Source organism: Aphidius gifuensis, linkage group LG5 (genome assembly GCF_014905175.1).
Source record: "Aphidius gifuensis isolate YNYX2018 linkage group LG5, ASM1490517v1, whole genome shotgun sequence".
NCBI lineage: Eukaryota > Metazoa > Arthropoda > Insecta > Hymenoptera > Braconidae > Aphidius > Aphidius gifuensis.
In genome coordinates this window covers 19446498-19470889 of record NC_057792.1, presented here as the reverse complement: position 1 = coordinate 19470889, position 24392 = coordinate 19446498, and the positions used below count along the sequence as shown (strand labels likewise).

At 23.2% G+C, this 24392-nt stretch overlaps 4 protein-coding genes across 8 annotated transcripts; 3 read left to right on the top strand and 1 right to left on the bottom strand.

Moving 5' to 3' along the window:
• Positions 1–2876: 2876 nt before the first annotated feature.
• Positions 2877–5994, top strand: LOC122858302. 2 transcript variants are annotated; one of them, XM_044161105.1, is made up of 7 exons: positions 2877–3258; positions 3524–3839; positions 3980–4099; positions 4221–4406; positions 4562–4714; positions 4875–5021; positions 5238–5994. In XM_044161105.1, exons 1-7 carry the CDS (start codon positions 3114–3116, stop codon positions 5383–5385), a joined length of 1215 nt encoding a protein of 404 aa, XP_044017040.1. In that variant the 5' UTR covers positions 2877–3113; the 3' UTR covers positions 5386–5994. The 2 variants fall into 2 exon arrangements, with proteins under 2 accessions (XP_044017040.1, XP_044017041.1); XM_044161106.1 differs by having other exon boundaries at positions 2923–3258; positions 3530–3839; positions 5238–5553.
• A 360-nt stretch (positions 5995–6354) lies between these two features.
• On the top strand, positions 6355–8704 carry LOC122856546. Its single transcript, XM_044158222.1, has 7 exons — positions 6355–6575; positions 6862–7132; positions 7280–7444; positions 7534–7710; positions 7894–8046; positions 8185–8397; positions 8581–8704. The coding sequence occupies exons 1-7, from the start codon at positions 6434–6436 to the stop codon at positions 8702–8704; spliced, it is 1245 nt and encodes a 414-aa protein (XP_044014157.1). The 5' UTR covers positions 6355–6433.
• A 3066-nt stretch (positions 8705–11770) lies between these two features.
• LOC122858300 (zinc finger protein DPF3) lies at positions 11771–22511 on the top strand. Of its 4 annotated transcripts, none has more exons than XM_044161101.1 (9): positions 11771–11937; positions 12030–12139; positions 12282–12521; positions 12589–12794; positions 12972–13044; positions 15007–15162; positions 17778–18143; positions 20600–20712; positions 20809–22511. In XM_044161101.1, exons 1-9 carry the CDS (start codon positions 11858–11860, stop codon positions 20938–20940), a joined length of 1476 nt encoding a protein of 491 aa, XP_044017036.1. In that variant the 5' UTR covers positions 11771–11857; the 3' UTR covers positions 20941–22511. The 4 variants fall into 4 exon arrangements, with proteins under 4 accessions (XP_044017036.1, XP_044017034.1, XP_044017037.1 ...); XM_044161099.1 differs by having other exon boundaries at positions 17607–18143; XM_044161102.1 differs by lacking the exon at positions 15007–15162.
• Positions 22305–24092, bottom strand: LOC122858301 (iodotyrosine deiodinase 1). The gene is made up of 3 exons (XM_044161104.1): positions 23509–24092; positions 22993–23309; positions 22305–22936 (listed from the first exon to the last, which is right to left on the bottom strand). Exons 1-3 carry the CDS (start codon positions 23864–23866, stop codon positions 22751–22753), a joined length of 861 nt encoding a protein of 286 aa, XP_044017039.1. The 5' UTR covers positions 23867–24092; the 3' UTR covers positions 22305–22750.
• Positions 24093–24392: the final 300 nt, after the last annotated feature.

The following is a 24392-nucleotide window of genomic DNA, read 5'->3' as shown; positions in this document are numbered from 1 at the left end:
TAACAATTAATAATTATAAATTAAACAGGTTTATAAACTCGACATATCTATATCAAGCAAAGTAGCATCATAAATCTCACATGAAAAAAAAAAACAAATATCATTTTTGAATAAACAAATAACAGTCTGCATTTTAAAGAAGAAAAAAAATATTATTGTAGTTATTAAAAATGTCATTTGAAAAGAAAATTTTATTCTCAATTTGTACAATAATAAATTATTAATGTGTTGTAATATTAAAAGCCATTTATTTGTAAAATATAGAGATTATAAATGATCGTTAAATAATTTACAAAATTGTATGAAAAATAGAGTAAATTGTTTTATTTTTTAATTAATTTTTTTTAAATATTTACTCAAACACATCGCAGTCATTTACGTAATAAATTAATAAAAACACATACACATACATACACACAAACATGAGTAAATACCAAGATTAATTATCATTTAAAAAAAAAAATAAAAATTGTTACTGTAGTAATAAATAGAGTGAGAAAAAAATTGAATTAAGAAAAAAATGAAAATGAGAAAAAAAAATATGATCAATAAATATGGAAAGTAATTCATATAGTGCCATTGTAACAGACTAATTTAAAAAATGAAAAAAATCATTTATATTCAGATTGTAGAATATTTAAGATGATAATAATAATTAAGTGTGTGTATGTGTGTGTGATGAAGAAAAAAAAAAAAATTAAATAACAGTAAGAAAAATTGTATTGCAAAACAAAGAAATTTCGTTTTTTGTTTGTGGTAATTATCAACATATAAATGAATGACAAAATGAAAAAATAAAATAGATTATTAATATTAATAATTAAAGTGTGACACGAAGAAATAATAGAATATTTAATGTATTGGACAGCTTTCAGCGATATTGTCAATGAAAAATGTCATCCAATAATGCACATCCAATGCCACGCAACACAATCGAATATTCGAAAAAAAAAAATAAATAAATAAAATATAGTTTTTAATGAATTTTTCGAAAGAACCATATAAGTTTTTAATACTTGAAAGAAAATATAATGATTAAGTAAATCGTTAATTTTACAGAAAAAAATAATGTAAATGAAAAAAAAAAAAAAATAAGACATTATCTTGTTTTATGAAATAATATTTTCATTTTGGTGCTTGATATATATATTCCCCTTTTATTCCCAAGTCATTTAATGTTTAATTGTTTCGTAAAATTAACTGGTCCAAATAATTAATCGAATTAATGAAGAAAAAAGAATTTAATTAAAGAAAAATATTGATTATTAATCATGAGATTAGTTGTTAATTAATTGTTATATAATAAATGCTCTATGTACATCACAAAAAAACAAAAAAAAAAAAGTATATATATTATAAAAACCCCCAATCTACACTCAAACTTTGACAATGAAGAATTTAAAGAAAAGAATAATAATTGTCGTGGAAAAAGAAAAAAAAATAATAACAATTTTGTTGTATAATAAATGAAAAAAAAAATGTGGTTATTCAGTGTAATGATTATTCAATTATATGATGTTGCCGGTAGAATACATTTTACTTGATTTTTATATTTTGTTGTATTTTTTATTTAAAAAAAAAAAAAAAACCTTAATTCATTAAATAGAAAAAATGATATATAAATTTTTGGATATTGTATCAAAATTATTTAATATTTATTTTTAAACATAAAAAAAAATGAATAACATAAATTAATGAATTTTGTGTTGATGATTTATTTTTTAAATATTATTTTCTACGTTGACATTCAAAGGAAAATTATATATATATATTAAATAATAATATAAAATCCCTGTTTGGTAGAATTGCCTTAACGTCACGTGCCTCTTTATTAAAAAAAAAAAAACAATGTTTAAATTGTTCACAAACATTTACACACGTCAACCTTTTGCTTATCTGTAATATTCGAATTAGTGTTAATGTATTGGTAATATTATATAAGAAAAATAATATTTAATTAAGAATGAAAATAATAATACTCTATGTAAAATTGAAGTTATTCTTTAATACTCTTGTAAATACATTATTAAAAATTATTCGTCAATTTATTTATTGATTATTTATCTAAATGATCAAGAAGCTCAGTAGTGTTGTTTGCTTTTTTTTTTCTTTTTATAATATATTGTTTTTTTTTTTTTTTTAATAAATTGACACGATGCATTACTGATCCTCTTGATCATTTAAATCAACTATTCCTTTTGTTTATCATCTTGATATATAATTGATAAATTTTTACTAATATTTTTTTAAATTTCTTTATAAAGAAATTCACGCACTATCTTTTAGTACAAGTAGTTTTAAATGTAGTTTATTTAATTTATTATTTTTTGTTGTTTTGCTTAATTATTTAAGAAATATAATTTATATGCGGCCATGCGGGCTCTTTGAAGTTCTTTAACAATAATTGATATCAGATTTTTCATTGTTTTGAGAATCATCTTGTGGATTTTCTAGGTTCATTTCAACTAGCATATTTTCAACACAAGATATGGTAAAAAACTGTAAGTTAAATATTTATTAATAAAAAATAACTATTGAACAAATTTTTTTTATTAATTATTATCAATATTAATATTTATATCTCGAACAAATTGTTATGAAATATACATAAATAATAATATTATTTTTATATTGCAGTGGTATCCAACAGATACTTAACATCAATATTATTATTCATTTAATAAATAAAAACTAAAAAGTTAAAAAGAAAAAAAAAATAAATAAATAAAAATTGGAACTATGCTGGAACAATGCATGTTAGTGTTTTTATGGTAAAAAAAAAAAAAAATATTTAAAATTTGGCGCTTTTATTGGCTTTGTAAAATATAAAAAATGGCTCCTATATGCAATTTGGCGGTTGCCACAAGAACAAAGGGAACACAAATAAGTAGAGCATTGTAGAGCATGTAAACCAATGTAAACTCTCTGGACCCTTTTTGGTTATTCTTGACAATTCTTGATTCGTGATCTTCTTATTTTCAAGTCTCCTTGTCCATGTAAAAAGTGAAAACTGATAATTCTTCTACTGGGTGGTCTTATTTATTTATTGTTAATAACACAATTAATATTAATGAATGTTTCATTGTTTGAAAAAAACCAATAAATAAATAAAAATGAGTGGAATTATGAGAATTGGTTTGCGTCATGTTGGAACACCGGGATATATTACAAATAATAATCCAACGAAATATCTACAATCCATGTGCCACATGAGAAATGGTTTATTTAATCATGTTCCCAAGAATTCATTTACATCAGGTAAGTCATTATAGACAAAAGTTTTTGAAATAAATATAATACATATAATAAGTATAGACGAAAATGTCAAATAAAAATTGAGTGGTTTAGAATGATGAAACAGGAATACACACCACGTGTTCCGTTTGACTTTTACTTTTAACAAAAAATTGATCAATTTTTATATGCTATATACTTATTTAATTTTAAATAATTATTCAAGTATTATATATTTTATATTTAACAATATATTTATCATAATTTATATTATTTAATATTTTTATAGGTATAGCTCAAAGAGGATTTACTGGATATTGGAAAATGATAAAAACTGTTGCAAGAAAATCTTGGGATAAGTTGAGTGGACCTACATCAATTATTATTATCGGTTACTGTTCATATAAAATGCTGACAAATCGTCAAATTTGGACAGATTCGTCTACTACATATTTAAATCTTGACGTGGACAATTTTGTTTTGCACATAATACATGACGCTTATAAAGAAACTCTAAATTATTCTATGAATCCAGCAAAAAATATTACATCTAGTGTACTTTTTAATGATGTCGGAATAGCTGTAGACAAGGGTAGTTTACTTGTGTGAGTTGGATTAGTAATTTCTTGAAAAATTTTTTCAATTATTAAATTTATTTAATTAATATTTTATTGAGTTAATAATATTAACTCATTTTATTAAAGTTGATTACTCATTTACATCATCATTGATTATTATTTTACAGGCCAGCTATTAAAAATAACACAAATAGTGTAATAAAAATAAACAACGAAGAAACACAAATAGAAGAACCAAAGCTTGAAAGTTTTAAATTAACAGTACAAGCAAAAAATAGTGATGTAATGTAAGTTATATTAATAATTATTAATATTAAATAATTTCTTCATGGAAATTAAATTTATATTATAACAAAAACTTATCCAATGTTGATTATTTATTAATTTTATTCATAAAAAATTTCACAGATATACATTTCATCACACAATGAACCTTAAAGTTAAAAAAGTGTCTGAAACTTTACAAAATGAATCAGCTGCTGATAAACAAAAACAACCATTAAAAGAAATAATACCATTAAAAGTTGGTAAATTTAATGTATTAACTCCAGGCATAACTAAAACAATATTACTAACATCAGAAAGTTTAAGCAAGTAAGTATTAATTATTAATTAAAACTTTTGAAAAATTATTTTTTTCATTATTAAAATTATTTATTTTATAAATTTATTATTAATTAATATATTGTTGATCATTCACAAACTGTTGATAAAAAATATAGATCATTGATATTATTTTTATTTTCCAGATGGACAACCGTTCATCCCAATTATCGCCCTGACCCTGATGAAGGCTACAGTACAGATGAACCATCAATTTTTGAATTACACCCAAAAGCTGGAAAATCCTATTTATTATATAATACTTCAGCAGAAGTACAAAAAGACGATAGTGATGAAGTGTAAGTGGAATATTAAACAATAATCTTGAACCATTTTTTCGATTATTAAATTTACTTGTTTTGAATTTTGATTATTTATTAATGTCTTTAATAAATTTTTGATAATTAATATACATGTCATTATTAATAATTTATTAATGATATTATTTATATTTTACAGTTTTCATTTCAACCATTTAGTAACGTTTGAATGTGAAAAGAACTCGGATGAAAAACAACCTCTAATGTTAGCACAAGAATCGGAACCATGGAATGTAATATTGGATACTGGCACAATACTATTCAAAACACAAGATGGCGAAAAATTGTAAGTTGAATATTAATGAACGAATTTTTTGATTGTTAAAATTATTTTTAATTAATGTGTTATTATTTAGTAAAAAATACTTATCTATTTCGACTTGGAAGTATATTAATAGCTTCAATGAATTTTTAATGTAAAATATATACATTAGTAATAATAGTATTTCTATTTGACAATTTTAAAATATAGATTAATAGTAATATTATTTTTATTTGACAGTGCTATGCGAAAGATGCTCAACATCAAAGTTTTTGAAGATGGTGAATACACATATCTTGAGATGTCACCAAACTTTTCTTATGGGAGCCTTGTCTCACGTTTAAGTCTCGTCAAGCCTTATCTTTCAAAATTAATATCTCCAAATTAGACATGACCGATTCGAAAAAAAAAAAAACAATTTTTATAAATTTTATTGGTTTCTAGCCATTTTGACTTTACTCTAAAACTTTACTTTACTTATTGGCCCACTTAATTATATTTGATAACGTACTAATTGCCGCACTTAATTATTGCAACGAGCAAAAATATATTTATAAATCATAATAGATAAATAAGTTAAAAAAATTCAATTATAATTAATAATTATTAGAAATAAGTGATAATTATTTTCAAATATAATAATTGCAAGGCAAAAAAAATTATTGAAAGAAAATCAGTTTATCAAACAAGTCAATTAGTCAAAGCTTTGATTTGCTACTCAAAGTTGTTGTTAAAGTTATTCAAAATTAACATTGATTAGCGTAACTTATGTACTAAGATTTTGAAACGAATCGAAATGTTTATGATAAAAAACATGTACTATTTAATGAAAATATAACTTGAACATTTAACAAAGATTCCTATATATTTGTTTTTTTAAATTTGTTATTTTCGTGAAAGAAATTTTACTTAAAAAAACGATTGATTTAAATATTCATAACTAATCAGTCAACAGTTTATAAAAATGTATAAATATTTTAGAAAAAAAAAAAAAAAATATGTATATTATTTTCGTAACTTGAATTTAAATTCATATTCATTCTTAATAAATATATTCATTCGAGTTTATTTGAATTTTTATATTTTGTAATTTAATTTTAGTAGAAAAATATATTTTTCGATTACCAAGGTTTTTCAGTTTTCGGTAATCTATATTATCTATATAGAACGGAAAATTTTCCTCTTTCAATTTTCAAGTTCAAATATCAACCACAGTGAGAAAGCCTGCGTGATGATCGTCGCATGCATTTTCACTCTTTTTAATTTCCTCTGGTTTCCTCTTTTAGTTTTCTATGCATTTCCCTGTGACAGCTGATCCAACCAAACTGACAATTCTACTCACATATTGTCTAGCAGTTTGATCTGTTGTTAATAACACAATTAATATTAATGAGAGTTTTTATTGTTTAAAAAAAGCAAATAAATAAAAAAAAAAAATGAGTGGAATCCTGAGAATAGGTTTGCGTCTTGTTGGACCAACAAGATGTATTCCAAATAATAACACAACGAAATGTCTACAATCCATGTGCCACGTGAGAAATGGTTTTAGTCAAGCAACAAAAAATTCAATTGCATCAGGTACGTCATGTTAAAAATAATAAAAATAATTATCGACGAAAGTTTTTTAAATAAATATAATACATATAATTTTAAAAGTATAGACGAAAATGTCAAACAAAAATTGAGTGGTTTCGAATGATGCAACAGGACTTGAAACATACCACGTGCTTTGTTTGACTCCAACTTAAATTATTAATTATTAATTATCAATTATTTTTTATACTATTTAATTTTAAATGAATATTATTTATCATATTGAATTACGTTGTTTTAATTTTTATTATTATTTATTATTTTTATATAGCTCAGAAAAAATGGACTGGATATTGGAAAAAGATATGTACTGTTACAACAAAAACTTTATTGTATTCTAGCCCAATAACAATTTTTGTTGCTAACTTCTTTTATGAAGCGATTCAAGAAGATTCTAGATTTTTGGCAGATTGTGACATGATTGGTTTACCTGAAGGAGAACAATTATTAAAGTATTCTATAATTCCATCAAAAATTATTACGTCTAGTGTATTATTCAATGAGGGTGTAATAAACATTAAAACACAAGACGATGGAAAAACGTGAGTTGAATAATCATCAACAACATCTTAAACAATTTGTTTATTATTAAAAGTATTCAATTAAAATTGTAGTGCAAATAATATTAACCTATTTTATAAAAGTTGATTATTTATTTCTATAATACATCTTTTTTTATTACTTTACAGTTTTACTAACGAGAACACACGTAATTTAATAATTAGCGAAGAATTGGATGCAAACATACAAGAGCCATTTTTTAAAGGAAAACCAATAGCAATAAAAGTTGGTAAACTTGATGGATTACTTGATAATGGTAAATTAACATTGAAAACAAAAGAAGGTGATACAACGTAAGTTGAATATTAATTAATAATTTTTTGCATCAAATTTTTATTAATAGTATTGATTATTTATCTATTTTTTAATAAAAAATTTACAGATTCACTTTCCATCACACAGTGAACCTTGAAGTCAAAAAAACGTCTGAAACTTTAGAAAATGAAATAGCTGCTAATCAAGAAGAACAACCTGAAATAATACCATCGAAAATTGGTAAATTTAATTTATTAGTTCCTGGTAATGAAATGACCTTAAAAACACCAGAAAGTGAAAAAAAGTAAGTTAATTATTGAACAATAATTTTAAAAGATTTTTTTTATTTTTCATTATTAAAATTATTCATTTGATGAATTTATTATTATTTGATATATTGATTGTTAGCTATTCACAAACTGTTGATACAGTAAAAATTAAAAAATCATTTGGTATTATTATTAATAATAATATTTTTATTTTACAGATGGACAGCCATTAACAAGTGTATTTACTCTGACCCCAATGATCCCTTTGATCCGAGGTTACCAGTATACAACGACTTGTTTCCAATAACTGGAAATTTTAGTGTCTCATCTGATGCTACAGTAAAAATACAAGAAGATGAAAATGATGAAGTGTAAGTGAAATATTAAACAATAATTTTAAGCTATTTTTTTTATTATTAAATTTATTTATTATGAGTTTAGATTATTTTTTAATATCTCTGATAAATTGTTGATAATTAATATACATCATCATTATTTATTTTTTACAGTTTTTATCTCAAACAGAATGTGAATATTGAATGTGACAAAAAATTGGATGAAAATTCACAAAATAAACTTCCTGCTGAAAAAGAACTCCCAGGAGATGAAACTGCTACTGAAAATTTATCAATGAAACATATATTAACTGAAGAAATAAAAACATGTGAAGTCACAATTGATACTGGTTCAGTACTATTCCGAGCACAAGATGGTAAACAAATGTAAGTTGAATATTAATCATTAATATATTGAACGAATTATTTCATTATTGAAATTATTTTTAATTGATGTTTCATCAAGTAAAAATACTTATCTAATTTGAGTTGTAAATATTAATTTATATCTCCAATGAATTGCTAATATAAAATACACATTAATAATACTATTATTATTTTTTTTTTCAGGGCTGTTCGACAGTTACTCAACATCAAAGTTTACGAAGATGGTGGAAAAACATATCTCAATTGGCTGCCACACTTAGCGGTGCTTCCAGTTGATCCAACGGTTAAAAGTTTTTATAAACAATAGTTAAAAATATAAAAAACTAATCTATTATTAATTATAGCTATCAAAAATAATTGATGATTTTTGTTAAATAGTTGCAATGTAAAAAGTTATTAATATGAAAAAAAGTTATATTATCAAACAAGAAAAAGCTTTGAGGTGACTGAGTTTAATTTGTTACTTGAAGTTGTTATTTAAATGAGCATATTGGATTTAAAATTTAGGGAGAATGGAGAAGGTTAAAGAAATAAAAGTTTGATAATTATATATAATATGAATAATAAAATAATGATAAACAAATTTTATTAATTTTATTTTTATATTTGTAAATTTATTGTTTTCTACAATCAAGTGGTTTGCCAATGAGTTTTTTTTTTTTTTTATCTATGACAATTATTCTATTCGGTCTATTATTATTTCAACATTTTATTTACTCAATGTGTATTTTTTTTTTTTTTTTATTTCAATTAAAACATTACAACGAAAAAATTTAACATTTGACAAATTTTATCACAACTTGAGTTGAATTTAAAATAAATTATAATTGAAATGTTACTTAATTGATTTAGAAAGTTAAAGTGAATCAATATCATGATCATGTTGAACTGGCAATATCATTTGTAAATCAGTTTTCAAATAATCATCATCAAAAAATGGCTTGATAATATTAACAAGTTCAAATTTATCACAAAAAACTCTCAATATATTTTCATCAAAATTGTCAACATGATCATAAGTACCTTGAGAATGTTTTATTTTACCAAGTAATAATGATTCAACACGTAAAACTTGAAGATCCAATTTATCAGCCATAAGATAATATTTTTGCCAATCATCACTTTTCATTGTATCAATAATTAATAATTCCAAATGTTTCCTCAAATCATTTACTTGCAATAAATTTGCCACATCAATAGCTTGTTCAACACTAATTTCTGGATCCAAGTAATGATCATTTTCAATCCATACCCATATTGTACGAAACAAGTCAACACTAATTCCATGTAAAACATATTCTTTTATATTTTCTTTACAAATTTCACAAAGCAACACATGAAACAATGGACTTTCCAATGACCATTTTCTAACATTCAAACAAAATTTTTCTCCATCAACAACTATTAAAAATCCCATCTGTTTATCATCAGAAAATATATACTCATCTGCTGGATTATTTGGATTTTTTATCAAAGCAGCAAGTGTATTTTTATCAACATCAATTTTTGGTATTGTTATGTAAATTATTAATTTATACACATTACCATAACAATCAAAATGTTTTGCAAATTCATGTGGATCCAGGCATACTGATGCAACAGTACTTCCAATTGAAATTTTTTTAAATAGATCATCGTTGGCTGCTGGCATGACACTGCCAATTGATTGTTCACAAGTACAAAATTTCATTGAACAAATAGCACGAAAATCATATGATGCATGGAATAATGATAGATCAATCATTATTCGACTATCAATTGGCTCTTCAACAACTTTAATTTGATCAATTTTATCATTGGCATTTGTACATTGCCATATACGTAGAATCCATTCATCATTCAATGATTCACTTCCAGTTTTTATAACTGGTAATAAAACAGTGTAAGGATAAACACTTGAATCTGCATCAATTAATGTTGGCAGTGTACATGTGTAAATAAAACTCTTCAACAATGGATTATTGTCTTTCACCTCGAATAGCATTGTTGAATATTTATTTTTATATTTTCCTCAAGAGTTATTTGTTTTTATAAATTAATCTGAAATGATAAACAAATTTTATTTTGAAAATTAAATAAATATAAATTTTATTTTGCTTTAAAAATTGAATAATTAATTTTTTTTTATTAATTTATTTATTATCTTATTGATATACACTTACCTCTTTCAATAAATAGCAATTATTTAATTTAAAAAGTAGACAGTTTACTTGCACTTTTATATTTAAAATTATTTTTATGCGTTGAGTTGGAATTTATTAAACAGAATTTATGTTGTCCGTTTGCAACTTGCAAGTGACTAGTGAATGCCAACAAGCAGTTTTAAAATACCAAAAATAATATTAAAATTAATTTAAATTCTAAAGAACAAAAATTATCATTGAAAAATGAAAAATAATAAAATATCTTGAAGAATTAAAATTAAATTTAAAAATATAAAAACATTGAAATATTTAATATTATTATTTCTTTGTTTATTTATGCATTTTATTACCGAGCGACTGTAAAACCATTTGAGGGATACAGCTGGGATTTATGATTATTGTTATTGGTTATTCAAGTACATATTAAATTTTAATAGGAAAAATTTATTTTTTCATATATTCATTATTTTCATATATTTTTAGACAAATTTAATTCATATTGTTTTTATTTTTTCCATAAAATGTTATTAATTATATTAAGTATCAGTTAATTTATCAAGTTAAAAATCAATTTTTACATGATTATCATCATATTAGAGTAGAGTTAGTCTTGGACCTCCACTAAAACATTTTGCCTATTCTTTTGTTCTTTTATGTTCCGTGTAAACTTGTATAATTGACTCAAAGATTGATATTTTGATTAATTATAACTATCATAATTTTTTACATGGAAATATAATCTTAATTTTTCACCAGTAAATAAGTTTATTTATAATAATTTAATTAGGCTTGGATACATCTACATTTTCGTGTTTGTTTTTTATGGTGCTTTTCGCAGGGGTTGTTAAGTCTAAACAAAAAAAATTTAAATCTTTACTCTATTATTATTTCTTTTTTGTTTTAATATTTGTATTTTTTCATTTGTAAAAATTTGTAATTTTTTTTTATTTTCTTTGTAATCTATAAAACGCTTGAATGAACCAGCCCCATGATACAATAAAAATAAAGTTCAAATACAATACTTGTAATACTTGTAATATTACTTTGTAATACTTTATACAAATAAATTCAGTTATTTTATTTTTAAAAATAAGCTCTTGTGGTTGATTTAACAGTAGATGTCTCTAGTGATTATTTCTTTGTAAATGATAGATGTCACTAAGCATTATTTTCCTACTTAAAACAAGCAACAGAGAGAGCAAGAGAGAGAGAGAGAGAGAAGCAGAGAGCAGACACACATTCATGAATCATGACATTCACACAAGCAAGTAGCAACATCTAAAATACTAAAGGATCAAGGGACGCTTGACAACAAAATGACGGCGGTATCAACTTTGCCGTCATCACAATCAATAATTCAAGTTGTCAACGAAGCTAATCTCAATAAAATTGAAAGGTAAACAATAATATTATTCATACAATAAATACAACAATAATTAATAATCATCAAGTTTGTATAAAACATTAACATTACTAAATTCGCCATAGCTTTCTAAACGACACAGCGTACAGGGAAGCCATTGAAAACTCGTCGACCTACAACACAAGATTATGTCGAGAACGAAGACTACGTATGCCTTTTTTGGATTCCCAGACAGGTTAATAATAATATTATAATTTAAAAATATATCATTAGCCTAAAAATTAATTAATTATATTATTAAATAATTTCTTATGCATTTTATACACACCACTATAAATATTGATTTTTTTTTTTGCTCCATTTAAACACAACACAAGGAGTCGCCCAAAATCATTCGAATTTATTTATGTCATCGAGAGAACGTTTACCTGGCTTATTACATGGACAAATATACACATATCCAAGTAAAAGATGGAGAAAGAAGAGACGTCAATATTTAATGCATTATTTACATCCAAAACGTGTTGGTAGAGGTGATGTTGATGATGGAAATGAAGGAGTTGATAGTAATATTGTTGGTATAAATGATGATAGTAAAGAATCATCAGCTATTAAAGGTAATGCTAAATTTAAATTAATAATAATTATGATTGTTTTATTAATGATTTGTTAAATTATCAACAGATGAACATAGTAAAGATGCTTGGTACTATGATGAACAAGATATTATTGATATGGATGCCTTTGATGAACCAGATCCAGATAGTGATTATGATTATGAAGAAAGTTATAGTGCTAAAAGAAAAAGAAGAAGACCTAGAGGTGGTGGACATCATCCAACAAGAAGTCATCCACCTGTTGTTGATAGTCCAGCACCTAAAAGAACAAAGGTGCATTTTTATTTATTATTTTGGTTTTTTTTTTTTCTTCTTTTAAAGTGATGATCATTTTGGTGAACAGCTTCAGTACCAGCTGCTAGAATTTTTTACAATTAATTTATTTAAACTTGGATGATTTATTATCGTTTAATTTGATTTATTTAATTAATTATTTATTTGTTTATTTAGGGTGGTGGTAGAGGAAGAAAAAAAGCCAACTATGATGCATCAACAGACTCTGACAAACCATTCGTGTGTGACCGTAAGTTTAACCACAAAAAAAAATTATAAATAATTTTAAAAAAACCCTTGATAATTGATTTATTTTTCATTTATTATTTTTTATTGTTTTTAAATTACTTATTTAATGATTTTTATTCAAATTTCTATTACTTGTTCCATTTGTTTTAGAATATTCTTTTTTTTTTTTTTTATTTTTACTTTTTTTTTTTTTTTGTATTTGTTATTATTACTATTATCATTTACTATTTTCCTCTGTCACAAACGAAAATGTAGATAATTATTTAAACAGTTTTTTTTGAAATGCCAGGGTTTTTTTTCTCATGAAATTTCTAATTTTTTTTTCTATTTAATTTATTAGAGTATTATTGAAGTAGGATTGAGACAAAATGATTATTTTATTTGAAAAATTCATAGAGCTAAAATCAATTACAATAATATGAAGATTTTTTCATTTTATTTTTTATTAACGTTGTTATTTATTTATAAAAAAAAAAAAACAAAATTATTTAATTTTCAATTTTTTAAATTGCTGATATTCTTTAGCCACAAAAAAAAAAAAAATAATCAAATTTTTTTGGATACTTTTTGTTGATTTTTTTCAATTCAATAGTAATTATTATTTTTTATTTTTACATTAATAGTAGTTAATTGATAACGTTCTCAAAGAACAGTGACAATCACTAATGGATTTTTTATTTTCACTTTTTTCGTTGCTATAAAAAAAAAAAAAAAAAAGAATATACACAACAAATATTTTATTAAATTCCTTAGATTAATTAGTATGTGCCTGCAAAATTTGTTTAATTCTCTACCTATCCAGTCTTTTGAGCAGCCAAAAAAGCATTCGAGATATTTGGTCTTGAAAAAAAGCCAAATACAAAATAAAAAATAATGACAAAATATCATTAATTAATTTAAAATAAAACAATTTAATCCATCGACCAAATATCTCTAGACTTGGGAGAGAAAAAGACATTAAATCATCATTTAATTAAATAACATATCCTTGATTAACATCTAGAAAAAAAATAATTACCCACAAACAAAACAAACCAAATAATTTCATTTAGCCAATATAAAAGTTTATTTATTAAATTCAAATAAAAAACAAAATTTCAAAGAATGCAATTAGGTTCACTCAGTAGCGAGCTGATTTATTATTTAATTATTAATTTTTTTTTGTTATTATCAGTAGGTGTAAAAGCATCTAAAGCCTTGCATTGTATTAGTTTTGCTTTTTTGGGCTGGATTTTATTTTCCTTCACTGCTTGAATATTCATTTTTAGAAAAAAAAATATTAAATTTAATTTTTAAAAAAAAATACAAGTTACATTACTCTTAGGTGGCTAGAAATACGTAGAATTTTTATTTTCATTTTACTTAAAAATACAAAAAAAGTATATACTTGATTTTATCATAGCAAGAATTAATTTAAAAAAAAAAAAAAAAATTAAATTTATAAAATAATCCGGTGTATACGAACGCTCTCTTCGAACATCGGAGCTTTTAATAATCCTCATCTCAATACCCAATAAATCAAATTCCTTTTTACACATTATTATTATTTATTTAATAAATAATATTACCCAATTATTTTTCTCTCTTTTTGCTGTTCAAAAAACATCCCTGCGCCATCCCCCCACCCTTTTTTGTTTGTGCGTTATGTATAAAATTAATAATTTTTTTTTTTTTTTTTTATTTATTTGATGATTTTTTTTTTTTTTCATATATTCTTGAAAAAAAAATTTTTTTTCTTTTCATTTTTTTTGCAATTTTTTTTTATTGAATTTATCAACTTTGTTGAAATTTTATCATTAACGAATGACAATTATATAACAAAAAAAAAAAAAAGTAATAAAGAAAATTGATTAAAAAAAAAAAAATCCAAGATAAATAAAAAAAAAAAAAAAAAAAAGAGCAAAAATTTTTTTGCATTGGAAAAAAATGGTTTGGGGGAAAACAAGTATTTGCACTTTTGCAGTATGCGGCGCACGGTATAAAACCAGACCCGGTTTGGTTTACCATTACGGTCATTCCCACTCTACTTCCTCTGGTGATCCTGCTAAGGAACTAAGTCCCAGTCCTGCCGATGTCGAATCACGGAGCGTTGCAGACACCGCTGCTTCGGACCAGCCAGGTTGGACCCAAAAACAGCTCAATTTTCGCAGTTTCCTTTAAGACGTTATCTATAACAAGAAACAAAAAACAAAGAAAGAAAAAAAAATAACAATTTTTTTTTTTTGTTATTTTATTAAATTTATTCAATTTATTCTAATTATTTAAACGAAAAATAAAATATATTTATAATTTAATATAAATATATATTAAAAACATAAAATTATTAATTATTTTCAAAATAATCATAAAAAGAAAAAAAAAAAAAAAAAAAAAAAAAAGAGAGATTATGTAATCCTTGAATTTTTTTTTTTCTTGTTTTTAGTCCAAATATCTTTTTGTCCATAAAGATCAATTATTTTTTTTTTTCATTGATATTGAGTATTAGATTCTATAAATTAATTTTTAAGATGCAAAAAAAAAAAATATATATTAATTTTATAAATATTTCTTCTTATAGTGAGACAAGTTAGACTGAGTCGTCGATTGAAAAGGACTATATAATCATTCAAAAAACAAAAATTATATTTGCATTAAAAAAAAAAAATTTATACTATCTAGTATTTCTTTTTTTTCTTTTTTTTTTTTTTTTTTTCTTTACAATAGATTATTAACAATATTCTTTTGTTTTTTATTTTTTGTTATTATTAATAGATTTATTATTATTTTTTTTTTTTTCTTTTCAATATATATATATTATTCTTTATGGTTTTTTTTTTTTTTATGTAAACTCATGGTGGGCTTGTGAGTTGTCATAAATTTTCAATGAATTATTAATAAGTCTCTAGTTGTTTGAAAAATAAAGTTAACTAATTAAAATATCTATATTAAAATCAAAGAAAAACTTTAAAACCAAAACGAAATACAAAAAAAAAAAAAAAAAAAAACTAAAATATTCTAGTATTTAACTATTTTATCTCTCTTTTTTTTCGAATAGTTTTTTTTTTTTTTTTTTTAATTACTTTGTTTTTCTTATGTTAGTGTCGAGCCTTTGATATCTGGCAGAAATATGAAAAATAAATCGCGTTATTGTCGGTGTTAAATTAATCGGTTGAAAAATATATAATAAATTTAAAAAAAAAAAAAAAATCCATTAGTTTTTTATTTCATTGTAAAAATTGTATTTTTTTTTCTTTCTATTTGGTTTATTAGTTTTTATTTCTGCTAAAATATGCATGGCACATTGTACTCGAAAAAAAAAGACGAAAATAATTAAAACAATATCTATCATTAATTTCGTTATTATACTTTTAAATAATATATTTTTTTTTTCTTTTGCCTTCAAACTTTATCAATAAATAAAAAAAATCTCTTCTTAGTTTTAATTGATTTTTTTTTTTCATTAAAAAAAGAACGTTTAAAAGATACGAATGCGAATTGTGTGAACGTTTTTTTTTTTTTATTTGTATATATTTATTTCTATTGAAAAATTATTTTTTCTTTATTACAAGTTTATGCAAAATGGATTTTTTAAATCATTAAAATTTCGTCTTTAAATTGTATCTGGTTAACTGGTTAATTTTAAAATCCATTTTTCATAAACTTATCATGTTTGCCAAGCATGTTCATAGTAGAAAAAAATTATAATAACTTTATTTAAATAAAAATATATTGTTTATAAAAATAAGATTATAAAAAACAAAAAAAAAAAAAAAGAAATAATTGCTTGGTTTGCTTTTTTGTAACTTACAAAATTAGATGGCAGATTTGTCTTGATTTGCACGCCGAATGTCGAATGCTTGTCACCGAAAAATTTCACATGTTTATCAACGATAGAAAAAAGAAAAAAAAAAATTTTTCAAATCAATTAAAATGCTCTTTTCACTCTTACATATTTTTTTTTTGGGTTTTTTTTTTTTTCAACTCTTTTTATATCTTCGGAGACAAAAAAACAAAATTATTTTTATTGTATTTGGGTTACTGGGATCACGAACACACTCCTTACAAATATAGATCTTATCTTTCGTATATTACAATTAATATAATAACACTCGGTGTTGGTGATGGAATGCTATTAATTTATAAATATTAAAATTAAATATAAATACTTGCACACTTAGACTTGTCAATATTAAAATCACAAAATCGTTTTTAAATAAAATATATATTTTTCTTTCAAATTGATTTTATTGTTAAATTACGAAAATTAAATAACAAAAAATCCTAAAAAATAATTATATCAATACAATATTTATAATTAAAAATCAAATCGAAAACATTTTCAATAAAATCAATTCAAAAAAAAAATATATATGTGTAAATCGTGTTAAAAAAAAAAATCTAATATCAATAAAAAAATGATAAATATTAATTAAATATCTTCGAGTCATTGAGAGCAATTGAAAATAAAAGCCAAAGTGTGCATGATTGTTGGATTGTGGTTAAAAAAAATCGTAAAAGAAAAAAGAAAAAAAAAAAAAAAAAAGGAAAATAGCGCAATTGTGGGTATGGTCGGTTTGTGATTAGGTGGTACACGTCGGGGTCGACAAAGTACAACTGCCGCCTCGAGTACCTCAAGTCCTGCCCCAGTATCAAATGCAAATCCTTCAACCGGGGGGGCACCGCCTCAGCCAGTGCAGCAGCAACAGCTGCCACCGGTTCAGACGAGTGTCGCTCCAGCTTCACCTACTGTCTCAGCTCAAAAGGAAGATCTTCAATCAATGATGGTTGGTTCACCAAGTTCCATTGCCACAACATCACCTGGATCACATAATCGTAATGATATTATTGGAATTAATAGTAATCATCAAACAAATTGTACAACAACTGGAAGTGGTACAACAATAACAGCAACAACAACAACATCATCATCATCTTCATCATCACCACCACCACCAAGAACAACACCACCAACAACAAATGAAGGTGGTGGTAGTGGTAAAAGAGGTGGTAAAGCAGCAGCACCATCACCATATTGTGACTTTTGTCTTGGTGATGCTAGAGAAAATAAAAAAACTGGTGGCTCTGAAGAATTGGTCTCTTGCAGTGATTGCGGTCGTTCAGGTAAGATTGAGGAAAAAACAAAACGCAAATATACCCGACGAGCAAATCACAATTAATATATATCAATTTTTTTTTTTTTTTATTTTTTCTTTTTAATTTTATATTTTTAATTTAAAAAATATAAACTATTTATTTATCACAAGTATATATTTTAAATTAAAAATTTAAAAAGAAAAGGTAAAAATATTTTTAAAAATAACAACTTGAAATCACTGGTTGATTTTTTTTTTTTCAAATCAATTTTCATATTAGTACAGTGGAATTTTTAATTTTGTTATTTTATTTTTTCTTTTTTTAATTTGTCTGGTTTTGTTAATTAGGGTCACAATTTTTAATGCAGAAAATATTTAATTTTTTATTTTTTTTTCGTTTGTTTATAATTGAGTAATTAATTTGATTTATTTATTTATTTTTTTTTAATTCTTTTTGTCATCATAGTAATTATTAGTCTGTGTTAATTTTGTTTTTTTTTTTTTAAACTTTGCTTCAATTTTTAAAATTGCTTCTCGATGTCGTGTGCAATATGAATATTATTGATTGGAACATGAGCTTTTTAATAATTTAAAAATAATAAATTACAACGTTGGACTTTTTAATATCCTAGTCAAAGAGCGAGATGTCAAAAAAATAAATAAAAAAATATATATATTCGTCTCTTAAAATTACAAAATTAATAAATAATTAAATGGAGATGACTGTGATTTATTTCTAACAACAGTTCACTAGTTGTAAGATGGAAAATTTTTATACATGTTCTATCTAGAATAAAAAAATGAAATATATAAATTGAACAATAGAAAAAAATAATATTTAAAAATTGTAAAACATAAAAATTCCTATTGCACAGTATCACTTGAGCACGTCATTGATGAAGTTGTTAAATTATCAGCAATTTACCTAAACTACTTATTTGTTTATTATAATTTTTCTGTGGGTATTAGTTGATTTATAAAAAACAAAATTATTTTTTAATTTTTGTGCATTATTATCTTGAGCTTTGAATTATCCAAATTAGTTTAAATTTTTAATAATAATTTTAACAAGCTTTTTAAATCCACGCTGGAGTGAAAAAAGAATGTGTGTGTGTTATCATCAATCAATAAATCAATGTAATCAATAATCAAACTTAGCATTCCCTTGAAAAAAAAAATAATAATGTTTTTAAAATTTTACAATACACCCAGAGTGTTGCACTAATAATTAAATAAATTTTGTATAAAAATTATAACGAAAAATAATAAATCCCTAAATTGTATTTCACAAAAGAAAAAAAAAACTGTAATGAGAATCAAAGCTAATGTCAAAAAGAAAAAAAAAAGAAACACAAAAATACACAGACCACAAAAAAAAAAAAAAAAATATTTAAATAATAAAAATACTGTTAAATAATTAACAAAACAAAATGAACCAAGTAATCATAAAGATCGCGGTAGTTAGAAAAATAATAATGTTGATTTTCAATAACAAAATAATATTGAAAAAAGAAAAAACAAAAAAAATAACTAAAATGTTATTTTTTTAATTTTTTTTTTTCGATTTGAATTTGCCAATGGCACTTAGAAGATAAATTTTTTCTTGTTAACAATTACAAACAAATGAAAAAAGAAAAAAAAAAAAATAACATTATTAAACAAGACTTGTTATTAGACAATTTTTATTAAGCAATACCCACGAGGCTTAGCGTTGAATATAAAATAATGAAAAAATGAAAAAAAAAAAAAAAAACTAAATAAGAAAATGTAAAATTAAGTAGTTCATATGTTATGACTAATTTAGTTATAATGAATGATTGAGTGTGTGAGACATGACGATTCAAGTAAATTCATTGAATATGTTATCTAAAAAATTGAAAAAAATTGTCAAAAAAACAATTAACAATTTATTATTGAATGTGTCATAAGAAAGAAAGTGTTTGTTGCGACGTTTATATTGTGCTGCGCAAGAAAGAACGTGAACTATTCCAAGGTACGCCCTGATAATTATTTTACCATCATATTAAATTAAAAAATGGTATGTTCAGAGCGTCAATAAATAAATATAATAAAAAAACAAATATATAAAAGAAAAAAAAAAATTGCAAGCAATTTTATCATCAAAATAAAATATACTTTGTGCGAAAATAAAATAGCATTTTTCATTATTGCGGACTTTAGTGCTGAGGAAAGGTGAAAGACAAAGTTATAATCGCGATTTTGATAAAATGAATAAATTTTTGTAAATTAGAAAAAAATATATTGAATTATTTTTTTCGTAATAAATAAAATAATAAAATAAATAAATAATTTAACGCGTTAAAAAGATAGCTTGGAGTTCACTGTTCTTCGGCACAAGATAAATGTCCTGGCACCTTTTTGCTGGCCATCCACGTCAAGTCTCCCAAACTCCATTATTCCTTTTGTTAATATATTTTTTTTATATATTATTTTTTATCCCTCAAATATTTGTCCTTGTTATAGGCCATCCAACTTGTTTGCAATTTACTGCAAATATGATTGTATCTGTTAGAAAATACAGATGGCAATGTATCGAGTGTAAATGTTGCTCAATTTGTGGAACATCTGATAATGATGTGAGTATAAATTATTTACTGATAATTTAATTATTACTATTTAGCAATTTTTTATAATGAATATTGTTTTTTAATTTTTTCCATTTATTAAATTAGGATCAATTGCTGTTTTGTGATGACTGTGATCGTGGTTATCACATGTATTGTCTATCTCCACCTTTGGCATCACCACCAGAAGGTTCATGGTCATGTCGTCTATGCATTGCAGAATTTCATCAACGAGATTAAGATTATTATTAACTCACACACACACAAAACACTAAAAAACAAATTATACATTAATTAAAACTGGGTGCTGATGATAGTCATACTCAAGATTTAATATTTTCTTTTTTTTTTTTAAATTTTTTATAAAAGAAAAATTGATAACATTTCCTCGAGTGAGAATCTCTCGTGGCAGCTGTATCCGTCATTTAAATTTACGAAAAAAAAAAAACACAAGTAACAATCTTTTTTTTTTATTTAAAAAATAAAAAAAACGTGTAAGATTTCTTTGTTGTCTTTCACCTGTTGAATATCGAATGACAAAAACGGAAGACTCTTCTTTACTTTCATATAAGAAAAAGAGAAAAAAAAAATGTCGTTTTTTTATATATATAAAAAAAAAAGAAAAGGATATGATTATTTTCAATTTTACATATTGAGCCATAATATTTTTTTAAATAATTTTTATAATTTAATCAATTGTTTTTCACTTAGTACATAAAAAAAATGAGTTGAATTTTTTTTTTATTCATAATTATTATTATCAATTCTCAGGCACTGATTAATTCAGAATTATAATTATCATTTTTGTATCAAATAATATTCAATAATGTAAATTTTGTAAAATGAAAATGGCTTAGGTAGATTTCAATATCAATTTATTTTATACTTTTTTTTTTTTTCCAATGAATTATTTAACAGTTTTAACTGCAAGCTACTGTAAATGTTGTTTTTTTTTTTTAATACTATAATTCATTATTTAAAAAAAAAAAAAAAAACAGTTGAATAATTATGTGACAAAGAAATTATTTAAAAAAAAAAAAAAAAAAGTAATTATTGTAGCCAGAGATGGAGACTGATTCGCAAATCAATCGAAACCGTTGTAACGTATTTCAAGATTTGTCGTGAAATAATGTAAATTTTAATAATTCACTAAAACTTATATAAAATCAATGGACAATATAGTGAAACTGGACATAAAAATTTATTAAAATGAATCATTAAAATTATGATAAATACGACAATACCTTCTTAGATGAAAAAAAGTTTTAAAAAAAATTTAAAAACCGCCATAATTATTAAAGAAAAAACTTGGAATGCTTTGTAAAGATAAAAAAAAAAAAGAGAAACAAATTATGTTCTTTTCTCAGTGAATAATTTTAGTCAAGGCCAAGTAATATATGTCTATTTTTTTTTTTTCATTTTTAATCAATTTTCCATAGTAATTTTTCTAATCTGTGGTATAATTTTTTTTTTTTTTTTTTTAAATAAATATTACTGTTTGCTGAAACTGTGAAAATAAAAGTGTGATTAAATTCTCTTGGAGAAAACTGTATAACTAAAATTAGTTTACTTTGTATAAAAGTCAGGATAGAAAAAAAAATACTCAAAAAAAAAAAAACCACTATACGTTTGATTTAAAAAATAATATCAAATTTTTATTTTCATTTTTTTGTTTATAATTATTTTTCAAGGCAGTATTTTTATATTTTATACATGGAGTGTACTTAATTTTATTCGTTGTGGTTAATGCTCGAATAAACAATAATGAAAAAAAATAAATTTAAAAAAAACTAAGGCTAATGGAAAAACCACATAGAATTGCCTATAAATAAAAAAAAAAAAAAAAAATGAAAATAAATAATCACCATAAGCGAATACTAAATTTTTTCTAAACAATTTTTTTCTGTTGATAAAATTAAAATGAATGTTTTCTTTTTTTTTTTTTAAATACATTTTATTTTGAATAATAATTGTACGAAAATTGCTAATAAATATTAATTTCTAATATGGGAATTTTTTTTATAAAAAAAAGTAATATATGTTTTTTTTTTTAGTCAAATTCGACTAATATTTCATCGAGAGATTTTCTTTCAAGTTTTGGAACAGTTGCATCAACAGCTGGATAACCAACTGGCAAAAGTATAGCAAGTTTTTCATTGTCTGGTCTTTCAAGAAGTTTTTTTAATGCTGGACCACAATTTAGCGGTGTTGATGTAAGTGTCACAAGTCCAGCATACTTAAAATAAAAAAACAATTAATTTTGGACTAATTATTAGCGAAATAAATAATTACCTGAATAGCTGTTAATAAAATTCCACATGCAATTGATACACTCATTTCATTGTAATAATGTATTTTCTTTTTTCCATCAGGTAACAAACCATATACTTGTTTAAAAACAATAATCAAATATGGTGCATCTGTTAAATATTCTTTAATCCAATTTGTTTTTAATGGCATCAAATCAGTTGTCCATTTTTTTCCCATACGTTTTTTATAATTAATTTCTTCTTCAGTTTCAATGATTTTTCTAATATTCATTTTTATATTTTTATTTGATACAACAACAAATGTCCATGGTTCAGTGTGTGCACCTGATGGAGCTGTGCCTAATGACCAAATGCAAATTTAATTATTCGTTTACTTGAGCATAAATAATTTATAATAATATCAAACAAAATGCAAAAGAAAAAAAAAACATTTTAGCTGGATAATATATTTTTTTTAAATTATTATATAGAAAATTGTTTAACTATTTTTTTATTTGTTTATAATATTTATAGTATGTAAATTATTTTTTATATTTACCAGCAGAACGAATTATTTCTCGTATTATATTTTTTGGAACTTTATCTTTGCTGAAAAATCTTATGGTACGTCTTGCATTTGTTATGTCATAAAATTCACGAGCACGTTTTAGTAAATTTTCTTCACTTGGACGAGAATATTCAAAAGGAATGTGTTCTAAATTTTTTGATAATGCTGGTTGTTCATCGCAGTCATCATTGTCAATTGAATTATGAAAATTTATATCGTCAATATTTTTTTTTATAATTTTTTTTGTTTTTCTTTTTTCGATTAGTAATATTGTTAAAAAAAATAAAACTATACTTGTTATTACGTAATGCCAATATTTACTTAAAAATGGAAAATATTCAGAAATCATTATTGTAAATTTAGAGGTTTTTTTTTTTGAGATTGTTTATGTATTTTAAATTTGATGGTTTTATGGAGACTCACTGAGATGAACTAGCTGCAAAATCAAATGAAATATAAGGAATTTTATCTTTCGTAATTCAATGTGATATTTGAAGTTTTTTTTTACATTTTTCCCTTCTCTTTCTGAGTATGTAATCAGTGTGAGATAATGATTAAAAAATATCAAAGCCTCGGAAAGGGAAATATAATATTTTTTTACTTTCAATATTTTAACATTCGAAAATTTATAATTTTTTTAACATTTTTCATTCATTTATTTTTTGTATTTATGTTGATATATAATTTTACTATTTTTAGTATTTTTTTTATAATGACATGCAAGTTTTTAATCCACATTTACTCCATGGAATATTCACAAGATACAAAGTGCTCCATAATTTACAGCCAAAAGTGTTTTTTTAAATTATTTGACTCCAGATATAAAAATGAAAAAATATAATTTAAAAATAATTTAAAATATTGTAAAATAATTT

Bases quoted from the DNA above. Each gene is read 5' to 3' on its own strand.
- LOC122858302 (XM_044161105.1), top strand. From the start codon at position 3,114: ATGAGTGGAATTATGAGAATTGGTTTGCGTCATGTTGGAACACCGGGA. The intron at 3,840-3,979 runs GTGAGTTGGATT...ATTATTTTACAG, and splicing joins GACAAGGGTAGTTTACTTGT to GCCAGCTATTAAAAATAACA. The intron at 5,022-5,237 runs GTAAGTTGAATA...TTTATTTGACAG, and splicing joins ACACAAGATGGCGAAAAATT to TGCTATGCGAAAGATGCTCA.
- LOC122856546 (XM_044158222.1), top strand. From the start codon at position 6,434: ATGAGTGGAATCCTGAGAATAGGTTTGCGTCTTGTTGGACCAACAAGA. The intron at 7,445-7,533 runs GTAAGTTGAATA...AAAAATTTACAG, and splicing joins ACAAAAGAAGGTGATACAAC to ATTCACTTTCCATCACACAG. The intron at 8,398-8,580 runs GTAAGTTGAATA...TTTTTTTTTCAG, and splicing joins GCACAAGATGGTAAACAAAT to GGCTGTTCGACAGTTACTCA.
- LOC122858300 (XM_044161099.1), top strand. From the start codon at position 11,858: ATGACGGCGGTATCAACTTTGCCGTCATCACAATCAATAATTCAAGTT. The intron at 12,140-12,281 runs GTTAATAATAAT...ACACAACACAAG, and splicing joins TTTTTTGGATTCCCAGACAG to GAGTCGCCCAAAATCATTCG. The intron at 15,163-17,606 runs GTTGGACCCAAA...GTTTGTGATTAG, and splicing joins CGCTGCTTCGGACCAGCCAG to GTGGTACACGTCGGGGTCGA.
- LOC122858301 (XM_044161104.1), bottom strand. From the start codon at position 23,866: ATGATTTCTGAATATTTTCCATTTTTAAGTAAATATTGGCATTACGTA. The intron at 23,310-23,508 runs GTAAATATAAAA...TTTGGTCATTAG, and splicing joins AGAAATAATTCGTTCTGCTG to GCACAGCTCCATCAGGTGCA. The intron at 22,937-22,992 runs GTAATTATTTAT...TTTTATTTTAAG, and splicing joins TTTTATTAACAGCTATTCAG to TATGCTGGACTTGTGACACT.